At 39.8% G+C, this 22,528-nt stretch overlaps 1 protein-coding gene across 9 annotated transcripts in view; it reads right to left on the bottom strand.

Moving 5' to 3' along the window:
• ANKRD44 (ankyrin repeat domain 44) overlaps positions 1 to 22,528 on the bottom strand; it is a 312,052-nt gene that overhangs the window by 104,722 nt on the left and 184,802 nt on the right. For all 9 annotated transcript variants that reach the window (XM_027563508.1, XM_027563498.1, XM_027563489.1 and 6 more), the window contains exons 5-8: positions 15,106 to 15,306; positions 14,686 to 14,773; positions 11,782 to 11,924; positions 10,522 to 10,734 (exon numbers count right to left, since the gene is read on the bottom strand). In XM_027563508.1, coding sequence (XP_027419309.1) covers positions 10,522 to 10,734; positions 11,782 to 11,924; positions 14,686 to 14,773; positions 15,106 to 15,306 — 645 coding nt within the window. The remainder of the gene's footprint in view (positions 1 to 10,521; positions 10,735 to 11,781; positions 11,925 to 14,685; positions 14,774 to 15,105; positions 15,307 to 22,528) is intronic.

The following is a 22,528-nucleotide window of genomic DNA, read 5'->3' on the forward strand; positions in this document are numbered from 1 at the left end:
TGATTCAGTATACGTATATATGTTCTTTTTCAGATTCATTTCCATTATATGTTGTTATAAGATATTGAATATAGTTCTCTATGCTATATGATGCTAAGTCACTTCAGTTGTGTCTGACTTTGTGCGACCCCATAGACAGAAGCCCACCAGCCTTCCCTGTCCCTGGGATTCTCCAGGCAAGAACACTGGAGTGGGTTGCCATTTCCTTCTCCAATGCGTGAAAGCGGAAAGTGAAAGTGAAGCCGCTCAGTCGTGTCCAACTCTTAGCGACCCCATGGACTGCAGCCTACCAGGCTCCTCCGTCCATGGTATTTTCCAGGCAAGAGTACTGGAGTGGGGTGCCATTGCCTTAGATTCTTATTGTTTACATTATATAACATCACATTTTAAAGAAGCTTAGAGAAATGGAAATTATTCTAGAGAAGAATTGCAGAATTTTTAGTTATACTGACAATTCTTAAACTACCCTGGTTTAAACTGAGGAAATCACCCAAAATGTTTTTTCATCTCCTGTGATCTACTAATAAAAGTTTCCTCCAAGGAGTTTTTTTTTTCCAACTTTAAAAAAATTTAAGTATAATTAATATACAATGTTGTGTTAGTTTCCAGTGTTCATCAAAGTGATTCAGTTATAAATATATATATACATATATATTTTTCATATCTTTTCCACTATAGTTTATTATAGTGTTTTTCAACTTTTGTCTGTAGTAAATTAAGAAAAGACAAACGATGTATTAACTTGTTTGGTCCTCTTTGGCCTAAAGATGACTAAACTGCTATAAATCATTGCAATTTTCAAAACTGACCTGAAATCCTCCACCATTATCTACATTTTAATTCCACGGGGCTGGGGGCGGGGGGGAGGGGGGAACACTTTTTTTTATTATCGCAAAAAAGAAACATTTACTCCACTTAACTCATTAGGAATCATAGGATTAAGATTTAATGATCAGCTGGAAATGTGCTGAATTTATACATCACTTCTTTATCACTCAAGTTATGACGGCATTCTCTGACATAGGTTAAGCTAAAACATGGAAAATGTACAGAATCTACCCACTAGTCAGCACTGCACCAAATACCAAAGTTCTACACTTTTAATTAAGTATTAGTTGTTTATAGAATTTTCTAAAAACAGTAATACCCACAAAAACATTACTATTACTTTAGACATAAAGTACCCACAACTGCCTCTTGAGAAATGTATATGCAGGTCAGGAAGCAACAGTTAGAACTGGACATGGAACAACAGACTGGTTCCAAATAGGAAAAGGAGTATGTCAAGGCTGTATATTGTCACCCTGCTTATTTAACTTATATGCAGAGTACATTTTGAGAAATGCTGGACTGGAAGAAACACAAGCTGGAATCAAGATTGCCGGGAGAAATATCAATAATCTCAGATATGCAGATGACACCACCCTTATGGCAGAAAGTGAAGAGGAACTCAAAAGCCTCTTGATGAAAGTGAAAGTGGAGAGTGAAAAAGTTGGCTTAAAGCTCAACATTCAGAAAACGAAGATCATGGCATCCGGTCCCATCACTTCATGGGAAATAGATGGGGAAACAGTGTCAGACTTTATTTTTCTGGGCTCCAAAATCACTGCAGATGGTGACTGCAGCCATGAAATTAAAAGACACTTACTCCTTGGAAGGAAAGTTATGACTAAACTAGACAGCATATTCAAAAGCAGAGACATTACTTTGCCAACAAAGGTTCATCTAGTCAAGGCTATGGTTTTTCCTGTGGTCATGTATGGATGTGAGAGTTGGACTGTGAAGAAGGCTGAGCGCCAAAGAACTGATGCTTTTGAATTGTGGTGTTGGAGAAGACTTTTGAGAGTCCCTTGGACTGTGAGGAGATCCAACCAGTCCATTCTGAAGGAGATCAGCCCTGGGATTTCTTTGGAAGGACTGATGCTAAAGCTGAAACTCCAGTACTTTGGCTACCTCATGCGAAGAGTTGACTCACTGGAAAAGACTCTGATGCTGGGAGAGATTGGGGGCAGGAGGAGAAGGGAACGACAGAGGATGAGATGGCTGGATGGCATCACTGACTCGATGGACCTGAGTCTCAGTGAACTCCGGGGGTTGGTGATGGACAGGGAGGCCTGGCGTGCTGCGATTCATGGGGTCTCAAAGAGTTGGACACGACTGAGTGACTGAATTGATCTGAACTGAACCCCCAACTGAGAGAATATATTATGTATTCTTTGATTCAGATATTATTTTTAAAACCAAAATGAAATTTATGTAACTGTTATTTTTCTAAGTCTCAGAAGAAATGTTTTCTTAATCCTGGGGTTAAAATACAAGATTTTAAAAGCACAAGTTCATTTTTGTGATGAAACTCATATACTTGTGTTTCAAAATGATTCTTTAAAAAATGCTACAATGGAAAGCAAATAATCACTTAAATATTTCTCATAGTGAACTACAGACTACATTCATCTGAATCATTCAGGGTTCTTGGTAGGAATGTGAATCCTGTGTCCTAGCTCAGATCTACAGAACCAGAATTGATTTCATTTCTAAATTTCACAGCACACTAAAGTTTAGGAGCAGCTGCTTTTGACTGTGGACTGGAATATCTTATAAAACCACAAGGTTGAACAGAATAATTTTTATTATATATCCCATAAGTCTATTCCTTAGACTTAAGAGGAGCTATGTATAATCTGTGCCAAGGGAAGTTAGTCAAAGTTGCTGTTGCTGTTGTGTAGTCACTAAGTCATGTCCGACTCTTTCGGAACACTGTGCTCAGTTGTGTCTGACTCTTGGCGACCCCATGGATTGCAGCCCTGCCTGGCTCCTCTGTCCATGGGATTTTTCAGGCAAGAATATGGGGCAGCAGGTGGGGTAGGGTGGGTGTTGCCGTTTCCTTCTCCAGGGGATCTTCCCAACCCAGGGATTGAACCCACGTCTCCTATATTGCAGGCAGTCTCCTGCATTGCAGGCAGATTCTTTATCAACTGAGACCCCAGGGAACCCCAACTCTTTTGGTAACTGCATATTGAGTGAAATAAATAATCATTATAGTGAAAGATTCTCAGGTTGATGGGGAAAAAATAGAAATATTAGGATCTTTTCTCTATCTTAATCTTGTATGATTATAGCCTGAATTGAGAAGATTTGGAAAGTAAAGAAAGATGGAAACAAACTTGAGACTTTACTGAAATAATATTTTTTGGGGAAAGGAGCACTAACTGAAAAATAAGAATACGATGCCATCACCAACCACAAAATATACAATGGAGGAGAACTCCTAAAAGCTATCTGGTTACCGAGTCTGCATCTTGGCTGGGAGAAATGCAGACAATTCAAAAGACTCAAAAGTCTGGGAACCACTTAGGAATGAGGATTTAAGACATATTTCCCTCCAACAAAAAAGTGATGACAGTCCAAGACCCTTAAGGAAAGAGAAAACAGTAATTGTAGAGTTGACATTCATTTGTCCCTAGGTGGTGCTATTTCTTTAAATTTTGCTCCAGTATTTTCTAAATTTAAGATGAAAATATAACTAATTAGCATTTAGTTAAATATACATAAAGCTATAAATACTTCAGTGTTTAGATAATACCTTTATCAATATTTAAACAAGAGTTTTCCATGCCTAGAAAAGAGTTTAAAGGCTAGAGTAACCACCAACCTGGAGGTTACTAAATTGTAGTCAGAGAGCCAAAGCAGGAGTCACTGGTTTCTAGGGAGCACAGTTTATAAAGCTTTCCCCATTACAGAGATAGTAAACACCATACCCTTTTCCCCTTGGAGTGATTGTGCCTTTGGTAAAGGAGCAAACAGAGATGCCCATTTTAGGTAAAATAAAAACGATGGCAATACGGTCAACGGTGATGTTTGCTTCAGATCTATTCTTGAAGATCTTTGCCTGAGCTCATCTATTACTAAGGCCAGTTCTTAGCTGATTCTTTTTTTTCTCATAGAGAGAGAGAGAGAGAGATGGGTGGCAAGAGATTGGGCCTTAGGAGTGTCATAGCAGTCATTGTGGGGCAGCTTTGTTTATATGCTATAGGTAGAAAAGGAAGTCATTTCAAAAAGCCATTGAAAACCAATGAAGGTCAAAAAACGAGTACTTTTTATTTAGCTTTTACAAGTTAGAATTAAGAATATTCAGGTTGAGACTAGAAATCCTACCAAGTTTCACTATCTGCCTGAGAAATTTTTCACACACGGGTGGGGGTGGTGGGTTTTTCTTTGCTGCTGCTGGTACTAGAACTTCAGACAGATATAAAACATTCCTTGAATTCTCAAAGGAGAAGGAATGTTCAATTCTCCCACTTATTCTAAGCTTTGCTTTTAGAAAAATATTTCTTCATTTCTAGTCTCCTTAAAAATTCTAGGTGCATTTCCCTACCAGATTTAGGGCATGGAAAATTTTGTTACTTGGAGTAAGAGACTCTCCTATTGACTTGACTTATGGTTCTGCCATGGGTCATGAAGCAAAACCAATGAGGACTAAGAATATTTTATGACAAATACCAGTACTCTTTCAGGGCAGTATTCACCATCATCCAAGAAAGATTAATCCTTGAACTAAACGGAGCATTTCAATTTTCTTGACCAATATCCTCAGAAATCCATTCATTTTTTCCTTCCACTTCTAATGCCTTCTTTCTTTGTGTGCTCAGTTATGTCTGACTCTTTGAGACTCCATGAATTGCAGCCTCCCCTGTCCGTAGGACTCTCCAGGCAATGATACTGGAGTGGGTTGCCATTTCATCCTCCAGGGGTTGTTCCCAACCCAGAGATCGAACCTATGTCTCCTGTGGCCCCTATACTGGCAGGCGGACTCCTTCCTACCAGCCACCTGGGAAACCCTGCCTTCTTTCTTCATCCTCCCTCAAACCTTCTCCAAACTTAAATACACAGCTACTCCCCAGGAACCTGAAGGCACTGTGTTCTCCATGCACAGTACCCCTGTTGTCATGCAGCTCAGTGGAGGACAATAAAGCCTTTACAGCTGCGGTTCCCAACCTTTTTGGCACCAGGGACCGATTTCATGGAAGACAATTTTTCTAGGGACCGGGGTGGGGGTGGGAAAGATTTTGGGACAATTCAAGCACATTAAATTTATTGTGCACTTTATTTCTATGATTATTACATCAGCTCCACCTCAGATCATCAGGGATTAGACCCAGAGGTTGGGGACTCCTGTTCAACAGGATAACGCTAAGGTCAGCTGGAGGAGGGGGCATCAGATATAGTCAGAAAAGGGCTTCCTAACTCAATGGAAGAGCAATCTAATACCTTGGTTTGCAAAAAGCTATGTACGGTCAAGTTTTTAATGCTTCCAAAGTGGGAGATGGTACGTGGTTACCTCAGACCTTCACCTCCCTGCTTTGCTCACTTCCTCTCCCAAGTTCCAAAGGACATGTCGCTCTTAGTACTTACTCTTGCTTATTTCAATTTCATCTTCAACCTCTGCAATGCAATTATAGAATAAAATTTGGTCCTAGTACACAGAAAGAAGAGAGCTGGTATACTTTAGAAAACTGTGATGGGCTTTAAGTTAAGTGATCTAAGGACCCATGGGCAGAAAAGAATTGAGACCATAGGCAGGTGGAATGTTAGTGACCAGAAGGTAGGCAACCTGGCAATGGTGATTTCTGAACCTATCTTTCTAAGTCATATCCAGTGTAGCCATATGTAACTATCTTCTTTAAAGCTTAGTTTGAAAGCTTCCAAGAAGAGCCTTGAGATGCTACAGAAATAACAACGTGGTCTCTACTAGAGAAGAGAAATTATTTCATATTTCCTCATGTTCTTCCTATTTGCAAAAAACAAGTAAACTGTCAACAGTTTAAAGTATTGTGTCTCTATTATTTTATAATAATTAAGCTCTCTGACATCACTATATTCTAAATCAAAGACAGGGCCATGGTCAATTTAAGCAAAATGAGGGGCTTTAAAATGCATGTCAGACACACAGCCTTTCTCTCATCTCCATCATCTTGAAATTTCTCATCAAGATGACACTCTTAGTATTTTGGGAGGACAGAGGAAAACAAAGTGAACATGTGAATAGGAATTGGCTACACTTCAATATGCTATTTTCTTCGAACTTTGACAAATCTAAACAAATACAAATTGTCTTGCAATCTACAAACACTTTCAAAATCCAAGGGCAATGTGGTGCAGAGAGATAACAACCTCCACTCAGACTGAACGGCTCCATGGAAACATTAGACGATCCATGCATCCAGAGAGAATCTGGGATAACTAATAAAGAGTCAAGAGAATTCATATGTAGATAGAGAAGATGAAGGGAGGCTGAGGGAGAAGGCTAGATTTGATTCAAAATCCCATTTACACAGATTAGATAATACATAAACACAAGTCTAAGACTTTTCTTTTTTTAATGGTGCCTCTTAAACTCTATTGATAATTAGCAGTCTACAGGAAAAAATAACTATTAAAGTAGCTATGTTTCCATGTCCATTTTGTGCAGGAGAAGAAAAGACTGCCATAAACTAAGGCACTATACTTAGTTGAAGTCCCTTATCCAATCTGAACTGGCCACTAACCAGTTGTCTGGGAGAAGTAGGTATGTGTAGCAGAAAGTGGCCTTCCAGCTTCAGTATCAGGCACACTGAAAACATCAGTTGGCATGTTTTACAGAGGCAATGGAGAGCATCAGATAACCTTGTGAATCAATTAAGTGAGCCTGGTGAAGATACTTTAATTTCAATAACATTCCTTCCTTTGGAGGATCCACAGTATGTCCCTCAGGCACCAGAAAGGCAAGAGAAGTGTCACAAGTCTTGGGGATACTGGTGGTTGAGCCACCTCTTTGCCTCCTGTCTTCTCACCACCGTCCTCTAGGACTTTAACCGCACATGTTGGCTCCTTCCCCCACCCAGGTCTCTTTGTTGCCACTAAAGACCTTCATCTTACCTCCACATAGGACCTTGGATGGAGCCCCTTTACAAGATCTAGAACTCTGAAATTCTTTTCATCTAGTTTACTTTTTCATTTCCATCTGCATTCTAGCTTCACAAAGACACTACTTCTCCTGTTTCCTTCTCCTATCTTCTCTCTCTTTTCATCTCTTTCTTTAGTTCTTCCTCCTCCTGCTGATCCTGAGAATAAAGAGTTACTAGAGACCTGCATCCCCTTCTCTACTCGTGCTATGAGGTACTCTCTCCCTAGATGATCTCAGCATTTTCTCCCGGTTTCCACTATCAATCACCTCTGCATGAATGAGGCAACCTATGCATGTTCTTCTGTTCTCCACTGCTCTCCACTATTGGTTTTCTTGTACTGGCTGTATCAAAGGCTCAATATCAGCTTCTCAAGAACTAAACTCACTAGTTTTACTTCCTACGCCTCCTCTTTCTCCTGACATCCTTCTTAATAACAATAATCATTTATGAGAGGGAGGGGATATATGTATACCTGTGGCTGATTCATGTTGATATATGGCAGAAACCAATACAATATTGTAAAGCAATTATCCTCCAGTTAAAAATAAATAAATTTAAAAAACATTTATGGAGTACTTCCTATATGGCCAGCATTGTTCCAAGTAATTTATGTGAAATAACTTTAATCCTCACAACGGTTCCATTTAGAAGATACTATTGTTTCCCTAATTTTACAGATAAACTGAGATGCACAGAGAAGTTGTTTATGACTATATATTTACTAAAAGTCAAGACCAGGGTGAGATTCTAGGCAGTCTCGCCCCAGAACTGGACACTGAATCATTATGCTGTACTACCTACCTCTCCTTAGCCAGATTTCAATTCTCTTCCATCTCCCGTCCAACCAAATCCCATTGATTTTCTCTCTGCAAATCCTCTCCCTTTGTTGACTGTGCCCATTCCCTGTCCCTATTACCTCTTATCCTTTTATCTAGGCCTGTTCTATTGACTTCCAGTTATCCTCTACTTGTCACCTCCCCAGGTCCACTATATCTGAATTTTTTTTTTTTTTTAATGAAAATAGCTTTTTATTCTTTTGGATATGAAAATAACACATGCTCATTGCATCACAATATGATTAAAACAATTATATTGAAAAGGAACTAAAAAACCCAAATCATAATTTTGGAGTGATAACTGTTGCTAGGATATTGATATGTATTTCAGATATTACTCTCTTCCTATGCACATACATAGATGCACACTTTCTGAAATTCAAAAACTGATCATACTTACTTAATGATCTTACATTTTAATATTTCATTGATTACATTGCCAATTTTAAAGGCAAATATTAATGTACTAGTATTATAAAAGTTATGACCAACTTAGATAGCATATTAAAAAGCAGAGACATTACTTTGCCAACAAAGGTCCATCGAGTCAAGGCTATGGTTTTTCCAGTGGTCATGTATGGATGTGAGAGTTGGACTATAAAGAAAGCTGAGCACCAAAGAATTGATGCTCTTGAACTGTGGTGTTGGAGAAGACTCTTGAGAGTCCCTTGGACTGCAAGGAGATCCAACCAGTCCATTCGAAAGGAGATCAGTCCTGGGTGTTCTTTGGAAGGACTGATGCTAAAGCTGAAACTCCAATACTTTGGCCACCTCATGCCAAGAGTTGACTCATTGGAAAAGACTCTGATGCTGGGAGGGATTGGGGGCAGGAGGAGAAGGGGACGACAGAGGATGAGATGGCTGGATGGCATCACTGACTCGATGTACCTGAGTCTCAGTGAACTCCGGGAGTTGGTGATAGACAGGGAGGCCTGGAGTGCTGCGATTCATGGGGTCGCAAAGAGTCGGACACGACTGAGTGACTGAACTGAACTGAACTGATTATAAAAGTATTAGCTTGCATTTCTCTGGTGACTGGTGATACTGAACATTTTTTCATAAATTTAATGGATACTGTATCCTCTCTTTCGTGATCTGCCTTTGTCCATATTTTCTAGCAGATTGTCAGATGTTTTCTTTTTGATTTTTATGAGTTCTTATATATTAAATATGTTAAATCTTTCTTATCATGTATATTGCAGAAAAATTTCTGAGTTGTTCCCCTTTTAACTTTAGGTTAAGGTTTTTGCTTCTTTTTTGTTGTTGTTCTGTTATATAAAAGTTTAAAATCTATATGTAGTCATATAAACATATATATATATATATATATACATACACACATTTTTCATTTTATGTTTTCTGTCTCTAGTGTTCTGTGGCCAGATTACTGTTCCTAAGCTTCAGTTCTGATCATGTGACCTCCGCAATGACTAGTGGCTTCCATAGCCTATAGAAACCCAAACTCCTTGGCCAGTAGATAAGTGCTCATTCTTGGTCAGGTCACATTTTGGCTTGTTCCTGACTCCTTTCTTTCATATGATTTGCAGTCTGCTCAATCACAATAAACTACTATTCTGAAAATTTGTCTCATATTTCCCCACTATTATAAATTAAATGAAAAAACATAAAAGGATTTTAATAGTGAATAGAGAAGGTCATTAAAATAAAATGATCCAATATTCTTGAAATTAAATCTTGGAAATTACAATTTTTCAAAAGCAGAGACAGAATACACTGGGTCTTTGATTTAGAATTCCTGTGTGTTTGGGAGAAGGAGAGCTGAGGATGAGAACAAGGTCACTTGGGATAAGTCAGGATACTCTGCTACAATCTGAATGCATCCAAGTGATGTAACCTGGATCATGAAGGCTGCCTACAGATGTTCCTCTTGGTTATCTGTTAGAGTGAGTGAACTAACAGTTATCTAAAGTTTACCTACTGACACCTCTCAAACCCTTTGCTAATGCCATTCTTTCCATATGGAACATCCTCCCTCAAACTCTATCTCTCTTCATCTCAACTGATATCAATCTTCAGCTCAACAGCAATCTCCAGTTGTAATGTCCAAGCAAAAAGCAAGTCAACACTTCCTTCTTATGGTTTGCAGCATTTTATTAATCCCTCACGTCACTCATGGCATTCTGTCTTGCCTCATGATTATCTGAGTACATTATCTCCTTGCCATACTGTAAATTCCTTAAGGGCACCTTGGAGTATACACCCAGTATCAAACAGAGGACACTAGGTAGTCATCAGTCAGTTTGCTGAGTAAAGGAATTACCATTAAAATCAGATTAGTATCACATAATGGCAGCTACTATCTGGAGTGTACTCCAGAAAAGCATTTGTGAAACTTCTTGGAGGGTCACATGGGTTGGGAACATAACTGATATCATTAGGTTAGGCTTCCTTTTCATTCTCAGCAGCTCTGCTCTATCAGCTCAACATTCACTTCAGTATTAGAATCTAGGCCAAGTCAACATGCCTGAGACCCAGTGTTTACTCTGGTGAATTCACTAAGCTCCCAAGGTCACATAACTAGAGTCAGTGCTGTGGCACCACGGCAGTGGCACCACCACGGCTGCATAAGTTTCCACCGTGTGCCAGGACAGGATAAGGCTGTGAGAGTCAGGATGCTCGCAGTTATAATTTACTCTTTGTAATTGACAGCAGGTGCTTTTGCTCAGAGGCTCAATGCAAAGGTATTTAACACTGAAGGAAGAAGACTGAGAGAGTCCTACCTGGATGTTAACATCCGCCCCGTTGTTTACTAATAGTTCAAGACACAGAGCACCGTGTGTGGAGGCAGCAGCAAAATGCAATGGGGTGAACCCGCTGTTGTTGGGCTGGTTCACATTAGCACCGTAGTCGGTCAGCTCGTTGACTACAGCATCCTGCCCATTGTAGCAGGCCAAGTGGAGAGCTGTGTTTCCATACACGTTGATTTCATCGATCTGCAAATGAGCCCAATATGGGTGATGAAAATCACTGGAGCCAATATACTCCCATTTCCCAGCAAAAGCCTACTAGCTGTGCTGGAGAAAGGAAATATCCTTCTGTCAGCGTGATTATTCAGAGCTTACTCTTGCCCCAGGGTGGTCATCCCGGGAAGGCTTTAGCCTGGAGATAAAGATCAGCAAAACATGAGAATGACCAGGCTTTAACTTGTGGGAAGATATTTCTCAGCTAGGTAAAGGGTAAAATGAAATGCAAACCTGTCTCAAAATGCTGTATACCTGTGGCGGATTCATTTCGATATTTGGCAAAACTAATACAATATTGTAAAGTTTAAAAATAAAATTAAATTAAAAAAAAAAAAAAGAAAAGACCTTGAAACTCAATGGTGAACAGAAGAGGGAAGGTTGCGGGCTGCTCAGAGAGCTGCCGTGGGGCCTGAACTCAGAACCCTCAGGTTTGGCTCTGCTGTCTGACCCCTCTCAAGGCCAAGTTCTGGTGTTTGGGCCGTGTATTTAACCCCTACCTCTCTCCTGCTTTGCCCAGACAGCCATGACTCCTGTGTCTCACCATCACCATCTCAGTACGACAACTTAGTTTTCCTTTCCTCCAGGACAACCTCGCCACTGCTCCTGCCCTGCTACCCGAGGAGATTAGGGTCAAGTCAACTTCTCCAACTCAGCGTGTTTGTCCCTGCCATTTATTCATTCAATTCTGCTTGGAAGCTTCAATTTAGAAGGTTCTAAAGGTGGGATGAGGAACCCTAGCCAGTCTTTTAAAAATGACTGGTCAATATTTATCATATATCATATATGCTTAAATATTTCTCTATCTATGTTGATACAGAAAGTTGGTCTGTTTCTCGTTTTCTACTACTTAGCATATGCCCCGATTGCCCTTCATCAGTTGCCCATGTAAACTAAAAAAAAAACAGGATGCTAAGAAATGAGGGGTTTTCCCCCTCTTGAATTAAAAGGCAAACAGGATTTCAGAACAACAGAAAACCCACAAATGTACCGTGGGACGATGCCTGAATCATAGCTCACCTCCACCCCCAGATTCAGAAGATGCTTGACAACATTGATCTGTCCGTTGGAGGCTGCGGCGTGCAGGGGCGTATAGCCCTTCTTGTCCTTACACGTCACTTCTGCACCATGGTTAACGAGCAACGCCACGACGTCCAGGTGGCCTTACAAACAAAGCAGCAGAAAACATGGTTAACCTTCCTAGGACAATTTGACAATTCATTCCACCTAAGTTATCACCATCCTCTTTCATTGCCACCAGCATTTTCCTAAGCTATGTGTAAAAGCTGCTGCTGCTGCTGCTAAGTCGCTTCAGACGTGTCTGACTCTGTGCGACCACATAGATGGCAGCGCACGAGGCTCCCCTGTCCCTGGGATTCTCCAGGCAAGAACACTGGAGTGGGTTGCCATTTCCTTCTCCAATGCATGAAAGTGAAAGTGAAGTCGCTGAGTCTTGTCTGACTCTTAGCAACCCCATGGACTGCGGCCCACCAGGCTCCTCCGTCCATGGAATTTTCCAGGCAAGAGTGCGGGAGTGGGGTGCCATTGCCTTCTCCGGTGTAAAAGGTGGTTCATGGCAAATAGCCAGCCTGTCAGGTATCATGTAAATCCTGTGGGAAGAAAGAATATGATTCATATGTGAGCCTTCTCTTTAAGGAGATCCACGCTTATTTACGGATAATGACAAAGTCCTAAAAATATGTTAGAACCAGACACTAAAAAAATTGTGTTAAAATGAAAACAATGCTTTTGAAACCAATTGCCATTCTTCAATGAAAAGTCTAACAATGACAATTTGGTCTGGAAAAACTAAAGGAAAAAAAAGTCAATTAATCAGAACAACTCCATATGTTAAATCACATGAAACTGCTACTGTTTCACCCTTTTTTGAACCCACAAAAATGGCACCTTTATATGGTTCAACTTCAAAGTGTTCTCATGAATTACTGACTAAATGGAAAACTAGTTTCAACTCTTGTTGGCATATTTTCAAGACTATTTTTCTTTGTTGTCTATTTTGCTACACATACAATGATAAATGTATCTGACCTTTATTTCCTGACTAAAGATTGTTCCATGCTTTAAGATCATTGCTCTAAACACTGTTGATAACTGAAGGGTAGAAGATGCATAGTGGCTTCAGAGCCTAGAGAGACAGAGAGAGAAAGAGAGACAGGGAGACAGACAGAGAGAGACAGAGAGAGAGACTGGTCTTGGCTAGTGGTGATGCTATCTTAAGCTCTTTGTCCTGGTTTTGACTTTTAGTTCACAAGGACAGTCATCTCTATATGTTTCCCTACTTGCATCCTTATGACACACAAAAATATAACTTAACTTCTTTTAGCAATTTTATACATGTTTTAAGTATATATCAGAGAAGGAAATGGCAACCCACTCCAGTACTCCTGCCTGGAGAATCCCATGGACAGAGGAGCCTGGCAGGCTACAGTCCACAGGGTCACAAAGAGTCAGACACAACTGAGTGACGAACACTTTTAGCTATGTATCAGCCAAGAACAAATGCAAAAGGCCACGTTCTTTGAGTATAATGTCACACTAGCTTAATGTATGCTCTGCCTAAACATCATCTGGGAAACGATCACTGGCTCCAGTCCGGCAAGGACCATGCAGGCATCTAACTTGTTTCAGTTAATTCAAAAGTCCATTTCACCTTGTAAAAAATGGTAATGCTTGCAAAATCTCAAGGTTCTGTTTTTTAAGCCCCAAAATTCACTCAGACTCATCTATACTCACATAATTTATTTCAGCTCTGCCCCAATCCATTCTTCTTCTCCCTACAATTACCATTATTGTTTTTTATGATAATAAAAGGTCTGTAGGCTTGTTTAAAAGGATTAAGAAAAAGCAAAAAGGTGTTAAAAGGAAACCAAAATCATCCATTTCCTTGAGATATTCAGTTTAATATTTCAGTGTTTAATACATCCCAGACTGCTTTTTCAAGATTGTATTTATTTTAGAGATCTTTTTTACAAAAATGAGGTTGTATTATTTAAACTGTACTATTATATGATCTGTTTTCACTTAACATAGTCACAGAATCTATGTTAAAAAAAAAAAAATACCGACAACATGATTGCTGTAGTTACTCCATAGTGTCCTACTGTGTAGATCATCCATAATTTACCACACAATCTCCTGTGTTGTGATGGGCAGTCAGAATGTTTATAACTTGGAGCTGGTAGAATTCTGTCTGCTTTCCTAATTGCAGGATGTTCTCCAATCAGAAACACAAAGGAAGGATCTTAGTTCTACATTTCCCACAAGTCCACACTGAAAATAAACTCTAGGAGGGCTCTCACTTGTCGGGGTACTAGTGCCAACAAACGTGATGAGAAAAGCACAGAAACAGAACATCTGCCTTTGTCTTCTGCACCTGAACCGGCAGAAACAAGGAGCAAGCCCCAGCTCTGTTGGCGGTGGAGTAACAGAATCACGCACAGTGACTCCAGCCACCTCTACATGACAGCCAGGATGCTGTCCTTCCTTCCTTCCTTTTTGTTTCTTTCAGGAGTATTTATAAACAAAAAGACAAATGAAATTTACATCCTTGCTTTGCTAGCCAGTCCTCCTTCTTTTTAAAGACTTTATTTTGCTGCCATAAAAAGTTAACATAAGCACAATTTGTGCAGCTTTCCAACCCAGATTGAAATACATTCAATGAAGTCCATGCCATGATTCATCTCTCCTGCTCTTTGTAGGATAAATAAATCCCTGACGAAGCTACTGCCCAACTAGAGTGCTCTATGCGTGCCAGTAAAAGGGACTGAATCTTAATTCAATTGGATCCCAAGCTTGACAAGAAGTCAGGCTCACCCAAGAGAAAATCTACACGGTCAGTGAGAAACTTGAAGCTTCATCAGTTCAGATGATCTGCACTTTGCTCTCCATTCATGGAATCCTTACCCATATAAGCTGCCCAGTGCAGAGCACGTCGATCCTTCTTGTCAAACGCATTGATGTTTGCCCCTTTAGCCAACAGTAAATTGACCATCTGAAAGATAACCAAGAAAGAAATCAAATGTATACTCTGTAATGGTGAGTGGTCCTTACCCTCAGCAGGTGATCTGGCCCAACTTAACATCCAATCTAAAGGCAGGTCAGCGATCTGAAGTTCAAAGTAGGAAGATACCTCAGCTAACCTGTGGCATGTGTGTCAGAGGGAAAAACTGAGGTGTTGCCTACTTTTTCAATTTACTGTGGCTCTAAATTTAAAAATAGGCAACTACCTAAGGTTTCTAAGGCCTCAGTGATGAAATTTAGGTTCCATGTGGGGCTAAGAGAGTCTGTGGGGAAGATTCTTATTCCAGTGATGAGGACACTCACCTCCACATGGCCATTCAGAGCAGCATGGTGCAAGGCTGTGCGACCCCCTCGGTCAGAGACATTGACGCTGCTCAGCAGGGGAATGATGACTTCTGCACACTTAACAGCCTTATTGGCTGCTGCCACGTGGAGGGGGGTCTGCCAGTTCTTGTCCCTTGCATTGACATCAGCTGAGTGCTTAATCAATACTTGTACTGCTTCCTAAAATAAAAGCAGAGTTTACAGAGGTCACGGACAAATGTTCAGCCAATCCTTACTGGGTATAAGATGCTTTACTAGACCCTCACAGGCTAGCTCAATGTAAACAACCAAGGTCATATGGGATGAAGACAGAGAGAGTGGCACAGATAGAGAGTCATTCTACCCCTTTTCTTTTAGGCCAAGAGTGCCAGCACAACTCCAAACCCAATAAAACTTCCAAAGGTTTCCGTTCAAAGCATAAGCTTTCCTTAGGCCAAAGAGACCATGACTAAAAATAAAGTAATGACTATTAAATATTCCTTGAGCCTATTTTAGTGTGAAATGAGTACATGCATTTTTTATAAGCATTCACATGTATTTTTATTATATATTTATTTATTTGGGCCATGTGATGCAGAATGTGGTATCTGACCAGGGATCAAACTCATGCCCCCCGTTATTAGGACTGCAGTCTTAACCAGGAAAGTCCCTGTACATGTATTATTAATACTCACTTACTATGTGAAAAACACTACTACAACTATGGAAGACTGAAGGAAACATCAATCAGGCTCTACGCTAAAAAATCCCCTGGAGAAGAAAATGGCAACCCACTCTAATATTCTTGCCTGAAAAATCACATGGACAGAGGAGCCTGGCAGGCTACAGTCCATGGGGACACAAAGAGTTGGACATGACCAAGCACACACATATACAAACACATACACACACAGACCCTAAAAACTAGGTGAGTAAACAATAAAAGAAAAGCTAGATCACAATATAAGTGTGAAGAATTAAATAAGAGAAAAATAGTATTTTTATCAATTTTCATCTCAAATTGTGCAGTATGTAGATGTACAATTGTGATATGTAAAGAAAATATTGGAACATTTATTTAAATTTTATTTCTTTAAAAAGGAAAGCATTTTAACTGGTATTTAACTTCCAGCTAGATGTCTTGTTGTTGTTCAGTCCCTCAGATGTGTCTGATTTCTTTGCAAACCCATGGACTGCAGCACACCAGACTTCCCTGTCTTTCACTATCTCCCAGAGTTTGCTCAAACTCGTGTCCATTGAGTTGATGATGCCACTGAACCATCTCATCCTCTGTCACCCCTTCTCTTCCTGCCCTCAGTCCTTCCCAGCATCAGGGTCTTTTCCAATAAGTCGGCTCTTCACATCAGGAAGCCAAAGTATTGGAGCTTCACATTCAGCATTAGTCCTTCCAATGAATATTCAGGGTTGATTTCCTTTAGGATGGACTGGTTTGATCTCCTGGTTGTCCAAGGGATTCTCAAGAGCCTTCTCCAGCACCACAGTTTGAAAGCATCAGTTCTTCAGTGCTCAGCCTTCTTTGAGTACACTGAAATGCACAGTGATAGGAATTCCTTGCTGGTCCAGTGGCAAGGACTGCACTCCCAATGCAGGGGGCTTGGGTTTGATCTCTGGTCAGGGAGCTAGATCTCACGTGCTGCAACTAAAGATTCTACATGTTGTAGCTAAAGATCCCACATGCCACAATTAAGACCTGGTATAACCAAATAAATACTATAAATAAAAATTTTTTAAAAAGACACAGTGATAACCTACCAAGTCCATATACAGATTGTAATCTGTTCCTTAAACTAAAACACCCAAAGATGTTTAAGATTTATGCAAGGAATCCACAGATTAAAGATGATAATAACCAATGCAATCATAAATCATGTGAAAGTCACAGAGTTGACACCTCTACTCTGAGTAAAAGTTTTCTATTACCCACATTATAAGGTAAAAGTAATGACAAATTCAATCAGATCTGACAAGAGCTTGGCCCAAACAGAGAAATCATCAGAAGTCTATTATCTATATGGTTATTTAAGACTATGACAAATGAAAAGCCTCTCCCTAAGTACACTGCCTTGAAATATTAGCTAAGATAATAGTTCTTACATATAATTTATAAATAAATGAGATGCATACTCTGAGGACACATGCTGAAAGTTTTGCAGATACATGGCCAAAAAGTGCTGGAGATAACCATTTCAAAGCAATACTAATATTCTTTTCACACAGCAAAATAACAATACATACTGTCACTTTAATACCTTTGCCATGTATATTATTTTACTAATCTTGTATCGATTCCTGCTTTGCATTAAATATTATGTAAATTCAGGATAGACATTTTACAAATTTATACTATAAGGCCAATTCATGAGAAACTTGTTTTTTAAAGGTAACACGATGTGATTGCTTTTAGAGTAACTCTGACTAGGTGACTGAGATATTACCTAAGAGAGGCCCTACTTTTAAATGAATATTTAAGAATGATTTGCATTGTATACACAGCAATAGTTTAAGCAAAGAAAATATACATGCCAGTTATAGTTTTTACATAAGTGTTTTTATAGTTTAGGAGAGGAAAAACTGTATTCTTAAGTAAACAATACTGCTAAAAATATTTTAATCACAGATATGTCTTGGTTTAGTTTTGTAAATAAAGTTTTACTAAAACACAGCCTCATTTATTTGCTTACATATTATCTATTTGCTTTAAACTGTAATAGCAGAATTGAGTATTCACGACAAAATTACATGCAGCCATCAAAGCCTAAAAATATTTACTGTCTCTACTTGTGGGCTTCCCTGGTGGCTCAGCAGTAAAGAATCTACCTGCAATGCAGGAGATGTGGTTTGGATCCCTGCGTAGGGAAGAACCCCTGTAGAAGGGAATGGCATTATTTCCAAGAAGGAATTATTCTTGCCTAGGAAATCCCATGGACAGAGGAGTCTGGTGGGCTACAGTCCATGTGGTTGCAAAGAGTCAGACATGACTTACTGACTAAACAACAACAATCTCCCCCTTTACTGAAAAGGTTTGCAGACCACCTGGCCTAGCTCCCTGTTTGAACTGTCACAAAGTACAATCAAATCTGCTTAAAATCAAATTTTATTGTCTACTAGTACAAAAAAATACTGTGCTAAGTCCAAATAGTCTTGTAAAGGAGGGCAGGTCCTATGTCAACATTCACAGGTCTCTGAGTTCAGCCCCTGCTATGCAGTGGTGGGTCTATAGTGAGTTTTGTGGGGAAGGTTTTGTGGGGCCAAACACACTTACATCGCTCTGCATAATAGAGTGAGAAGCATTGAGAGCTTGGCAGGAAAGCAGAGATGAGGACAGATTGAAGAGAGGACATGGGCCTGCAACCTTGGGCAGAGGTCTACATCTGTGTGGAAACAGAGTAAACAGGCCGAGAGGGAAGAGAAGAACCCCAATGAAAGCATCAGGCGCAGGCTTGTGGACCCAGACAACCAAAACTTGTATCTCCAGGAATTCTGTGGAATCTTTTGGAGAATATTAGACTTTGTACAAGGTGTGGTATGTAGTTTCTAGTCAGTCGTATCTGTTTAGAAGGCTAGGTGCCCTGACCAACAACTGGGTTATACCTAAAAATTTATAAAAGGAAAAGGTTCAAGTTCATTGATCAGACAGAGAGGAAAAAAAAAAAAGAATTGGGTTGACTCTAATATATTTCGTTTCATGTGAACTTTAGGTAATTTTCACGTGAGTGCTCATTTTACCTTGATCAAGACTATCCCCAAGAATAAGTGATCAAGACCATCCCCCCAAAAAAAGAAATGCAAAAAGGCAAAATGGTCATCTGAGGAAGCCTTACAAATAGTTCTGAAAAGAAGAGAAGCTAAAGGCAAAGGAGAAAAGGAAAGAAATACTCATCTGAATGCAGAATTCCAAAGAATAGCAAGGAGAGATAAGAAAGCCTTTCTCAGTGATTGGTGCAAAGAAATAGAGGAAAACAATAGAATGGGAAAGACTAGAGATCTCTTCAAGAAATTTAGAGATACCAAGGAAACATTTCATTCAAAGATGGGCACAATAAAGGACAGAAATGGTATGGACCTAACAGAAGCAGAAGATATTAAAAAGAGGTGGCAAGAATATACAGAAGAACTATACAAAATAGATCTTCATGACCCAAATAATCACAATGGTGTGATCACTCACCTAGAGCCAGACATCCTGGAATGTGAAGTCAAGTGGGCCTTAGGAAGCATCACTACAAACAAAGCTAGTGGAGGTGATGGAATTCCAAAAGATGATGCTGCAAAAGGGCTGCACTCAATATGCCAGCAAATTTGGAAAACTCAGCAGTGGCCACAGGACTGGAAAAGGTCAGTTTTCATTCCAACCCCAAAGAAAGGCAATGCCAAAGAATGCTTAAACCACTGCACAACTGCACTCATCTCACACCCTAGCAAAGTAATGCTCAAAATTCTCCAAGCTAGGCTTCAATAGTATGTGAACCGTGAACTTGCAGATGTTCAAGCTGGTTTTAGAAATGGCAGAGGAACCAGAGATCAAAATGTGAACATCTGTTGGGTCACAGAAAAAGCAGGAGCGTTTCAGCTCATCTACTTCTGTTTCATTGACTATGCCAAAGCCTTTGACTGTGTGGATCACAACAAACTGTGGAAAATTTTTCAAGAGATGGGAATACCAGACCACCTTACCTGCCTCCTGAGAAATCTGTATGCAGGTCTAGAAGCAACACTTAGAACCGGACGTGGAACAACAGACTGATTCCAAATAGGAAAAAGATTATGTCAAGGCTGTATATCGTCACCCTGCTTATTTAAGTTATATGCAGAGTACATCATGAGAAATGCTGGGCTGGATGAAGCACAAGCTGGAATCAAGATTGCTGGAGAAATATCAATAACCTCAGATATGCAGATGACACCACCCTTATGGCAGAAAATGAAGAAGAACTAAAGAGCCTCTTGGTGAAATCGAAAGAGGAGTGAAAAAGCTGGCTTAAAGCACAACATTCAAAAAACTAAGATCATGGCATCCAGTCCCATCACTTCATGACAAATAGATGGGGGAATAATGGAAACAAAGCAGACTTTATTTTCTTGAGCTCCAAAATCACTGCAGATGGTGACTGCAGCCGTGAAATTAAAAGATGCTTGCTCCTTGAAAGAAAAGCTATGACCAACCAAGACAGCGTATTAAAAAGCAGAGACATTACTTTGCCGACAAAGGTCCATCTAGTCAAAGCTATAGTTTTTCCTGTAGTCTTGTATGGATGTGAGAGTTGGACTATAAAGAAAGCTGAGCACCGAATAATTGATACTTTTGAACCGTGGTGTTGGAAAAGACTCTTGAGAGTCCTCTGGACTGCAAAGGAGATCCAACCAGTCAATGCTAAAGGAAATCAGTCCTGAATATTCATTGGAAGGACTGAAGCTGAAGCTCCAATACTTTGGGCACCTGATGCGAAGAACTGACTCATTGGAAAAGACCTTGATGCTGGGAAAGATTAAAAGCAGGAGGAGAAGGGGACGACAGAGGATGAGATGGCTGGATGGCATCACCAACTGGATGGACATGAGTTTGTGCAAGCTCTGGGAGTTGGTGATGGATAGGAAAGCCTGGCTAGCTGCAGATGATGGGGTTGCAAAGAGTCGAACATGACTGGGCAACTGAACTGACTGACTTTTGTACCAACACTCACTTTCACAGCTCACAGACATCTAGAATGACCACTACATTTATTTCTCCACTTTTATGAAATGTTTCAACTTTGCCATTTTTCATTTTTTTAAAATATCTACCAAGGTAATGAATTGCAGTTTCACCTTACTTGACAAGAAGGGACTCTATCAAGGAATGCTTAGTTATACAAAGGAGGGGTTCTTGGTTGATTTCCAAGGATTAACCCTTTTTTATTGGAAAAGACCATGATGGACTCATTGGGAAAGACCCTGATGCTGGAAAAGATTGAGAGCAAGAGGAACAGAGGGCAGCAGTGGATGAGATAGTTAGACGGCATCACTGATTGAATGGACATGAGTTTGAGCAAACTCAAGGAGATAGTGAAGGACAGGGAAGCCTGGTGTGCTGCAATTCATGGGGTCGCAAAGAGTTGGACATGACTTAGCTACTGAACAACCCATTTCTGAAATGAAAACGCAAGTAGTAAAAAATGGCTATGGAATCAAATGCACAGAGATACAGGATACAGAATTAGAAAAGGCCTCAAGGGTCATCTGGACTGACCCTCATTTGACAGGCAGCTTCATTTTATAGTCATGATGGCTAAAGATGGTTTGCCAGCCTGGCTGTCTTAAGGGCCCCTGCATTTTCTCCTAGCCCAGAGCTTACTCAGTGGACAGTATCAGGCAAGTATCCTGACATAAATACTCTTAAATGTTAATTCTCCCTTATTTACATTTTAAATTCTGAAGTTTTAGCCTGCAAAAATGGATGCATGCATTTAATATAAATGTAAAGTAATATTTTCACAAAAATGAAGCTTTGATTTAAAAAGACTATAATTCCTTTTTTTAAAGTTGCATTTTTATTTCAAAAATTTTAACTTGAAAGCATTTTACCTTGAAGAGGAAGTAATTCTATGGTTATTGAGGGAATCAATGATTTTTGTAATCAAAAGAAGTCTTTTTCCTGTATTACCCACTGGCTAAAAATTACAGCTAGGAGTTTGTTCTGACAGAAATTTACTAGGTGAAAAAGAAGCTATGTGGGGAATGGGAAGCTGAACACTTTCTGAACCAAGAAAGGATACTTAAACAGTGCTTCTCAAACTAGTTGCGGTGAAGGACAAGTTTTTTTTAATTATTTCAAATTCCTCATGCATAATTAGAATAACAAAATGAAAAAAAGATGAAGATACAAATTATAAACTCAGTTATTTTCTTATTAAGTTTCGCAGCCATGAAATTACTTTATCAAATTTTTCTAAAAGTTTCTGAATGCTCCCTCAAGTCACCACAGGAAAGACTAAATCTCAGACTAGTCACAAGCCACACTGTGAGTGGTGCTGTTTCAAAGCCTTGGTTTCTTTTTTAATGAACAAGAATGTGTAAGGATGCTGGCATTCCTCCTGAGGGGAACACTCGGCCTTAGGACTGCAGGCCTTGTTGGATGACACTCCATGGTAGGCTCTCCTATTTGAGATACAGAAATAGCAGACAGAGGGAGGAACTGTCATGGGATATCACACATGGTGAACTGGAGATGGCATCTATAGTCACTTTATTTCTACTTTTTATGACTTTCTCCTTTTACAAAAGGTCGCTTCAACCCTGTTTAAGAAACAGAAACATGCACTTTGGCACATGGAAAAGATGAGAAGAAATAGGATACATGTGCCTTAAAAATGGTCGCCTCCAATATTTGTTTTTCTTACTTTCAAATGTGCATTGCATTAAGTGG

The sequence above is a fragment of the Bos indicus x Bos taurus genome, chromosome 2, assembly GCF_003369695.1.
Source record: "Bos indicus x Bos taurus breed Angus x Brahman F1 hybrid chromosome 2, Bos_hybrid_MaternalHap_v2.0, whole genome shotgun sequence".
Lineage (NCBI taxonomy): Eukaryota > Metazoa > Chordata > Mammalia > Artiodactyla > Bovidae > Bos > Bos indicus x Bos taurus.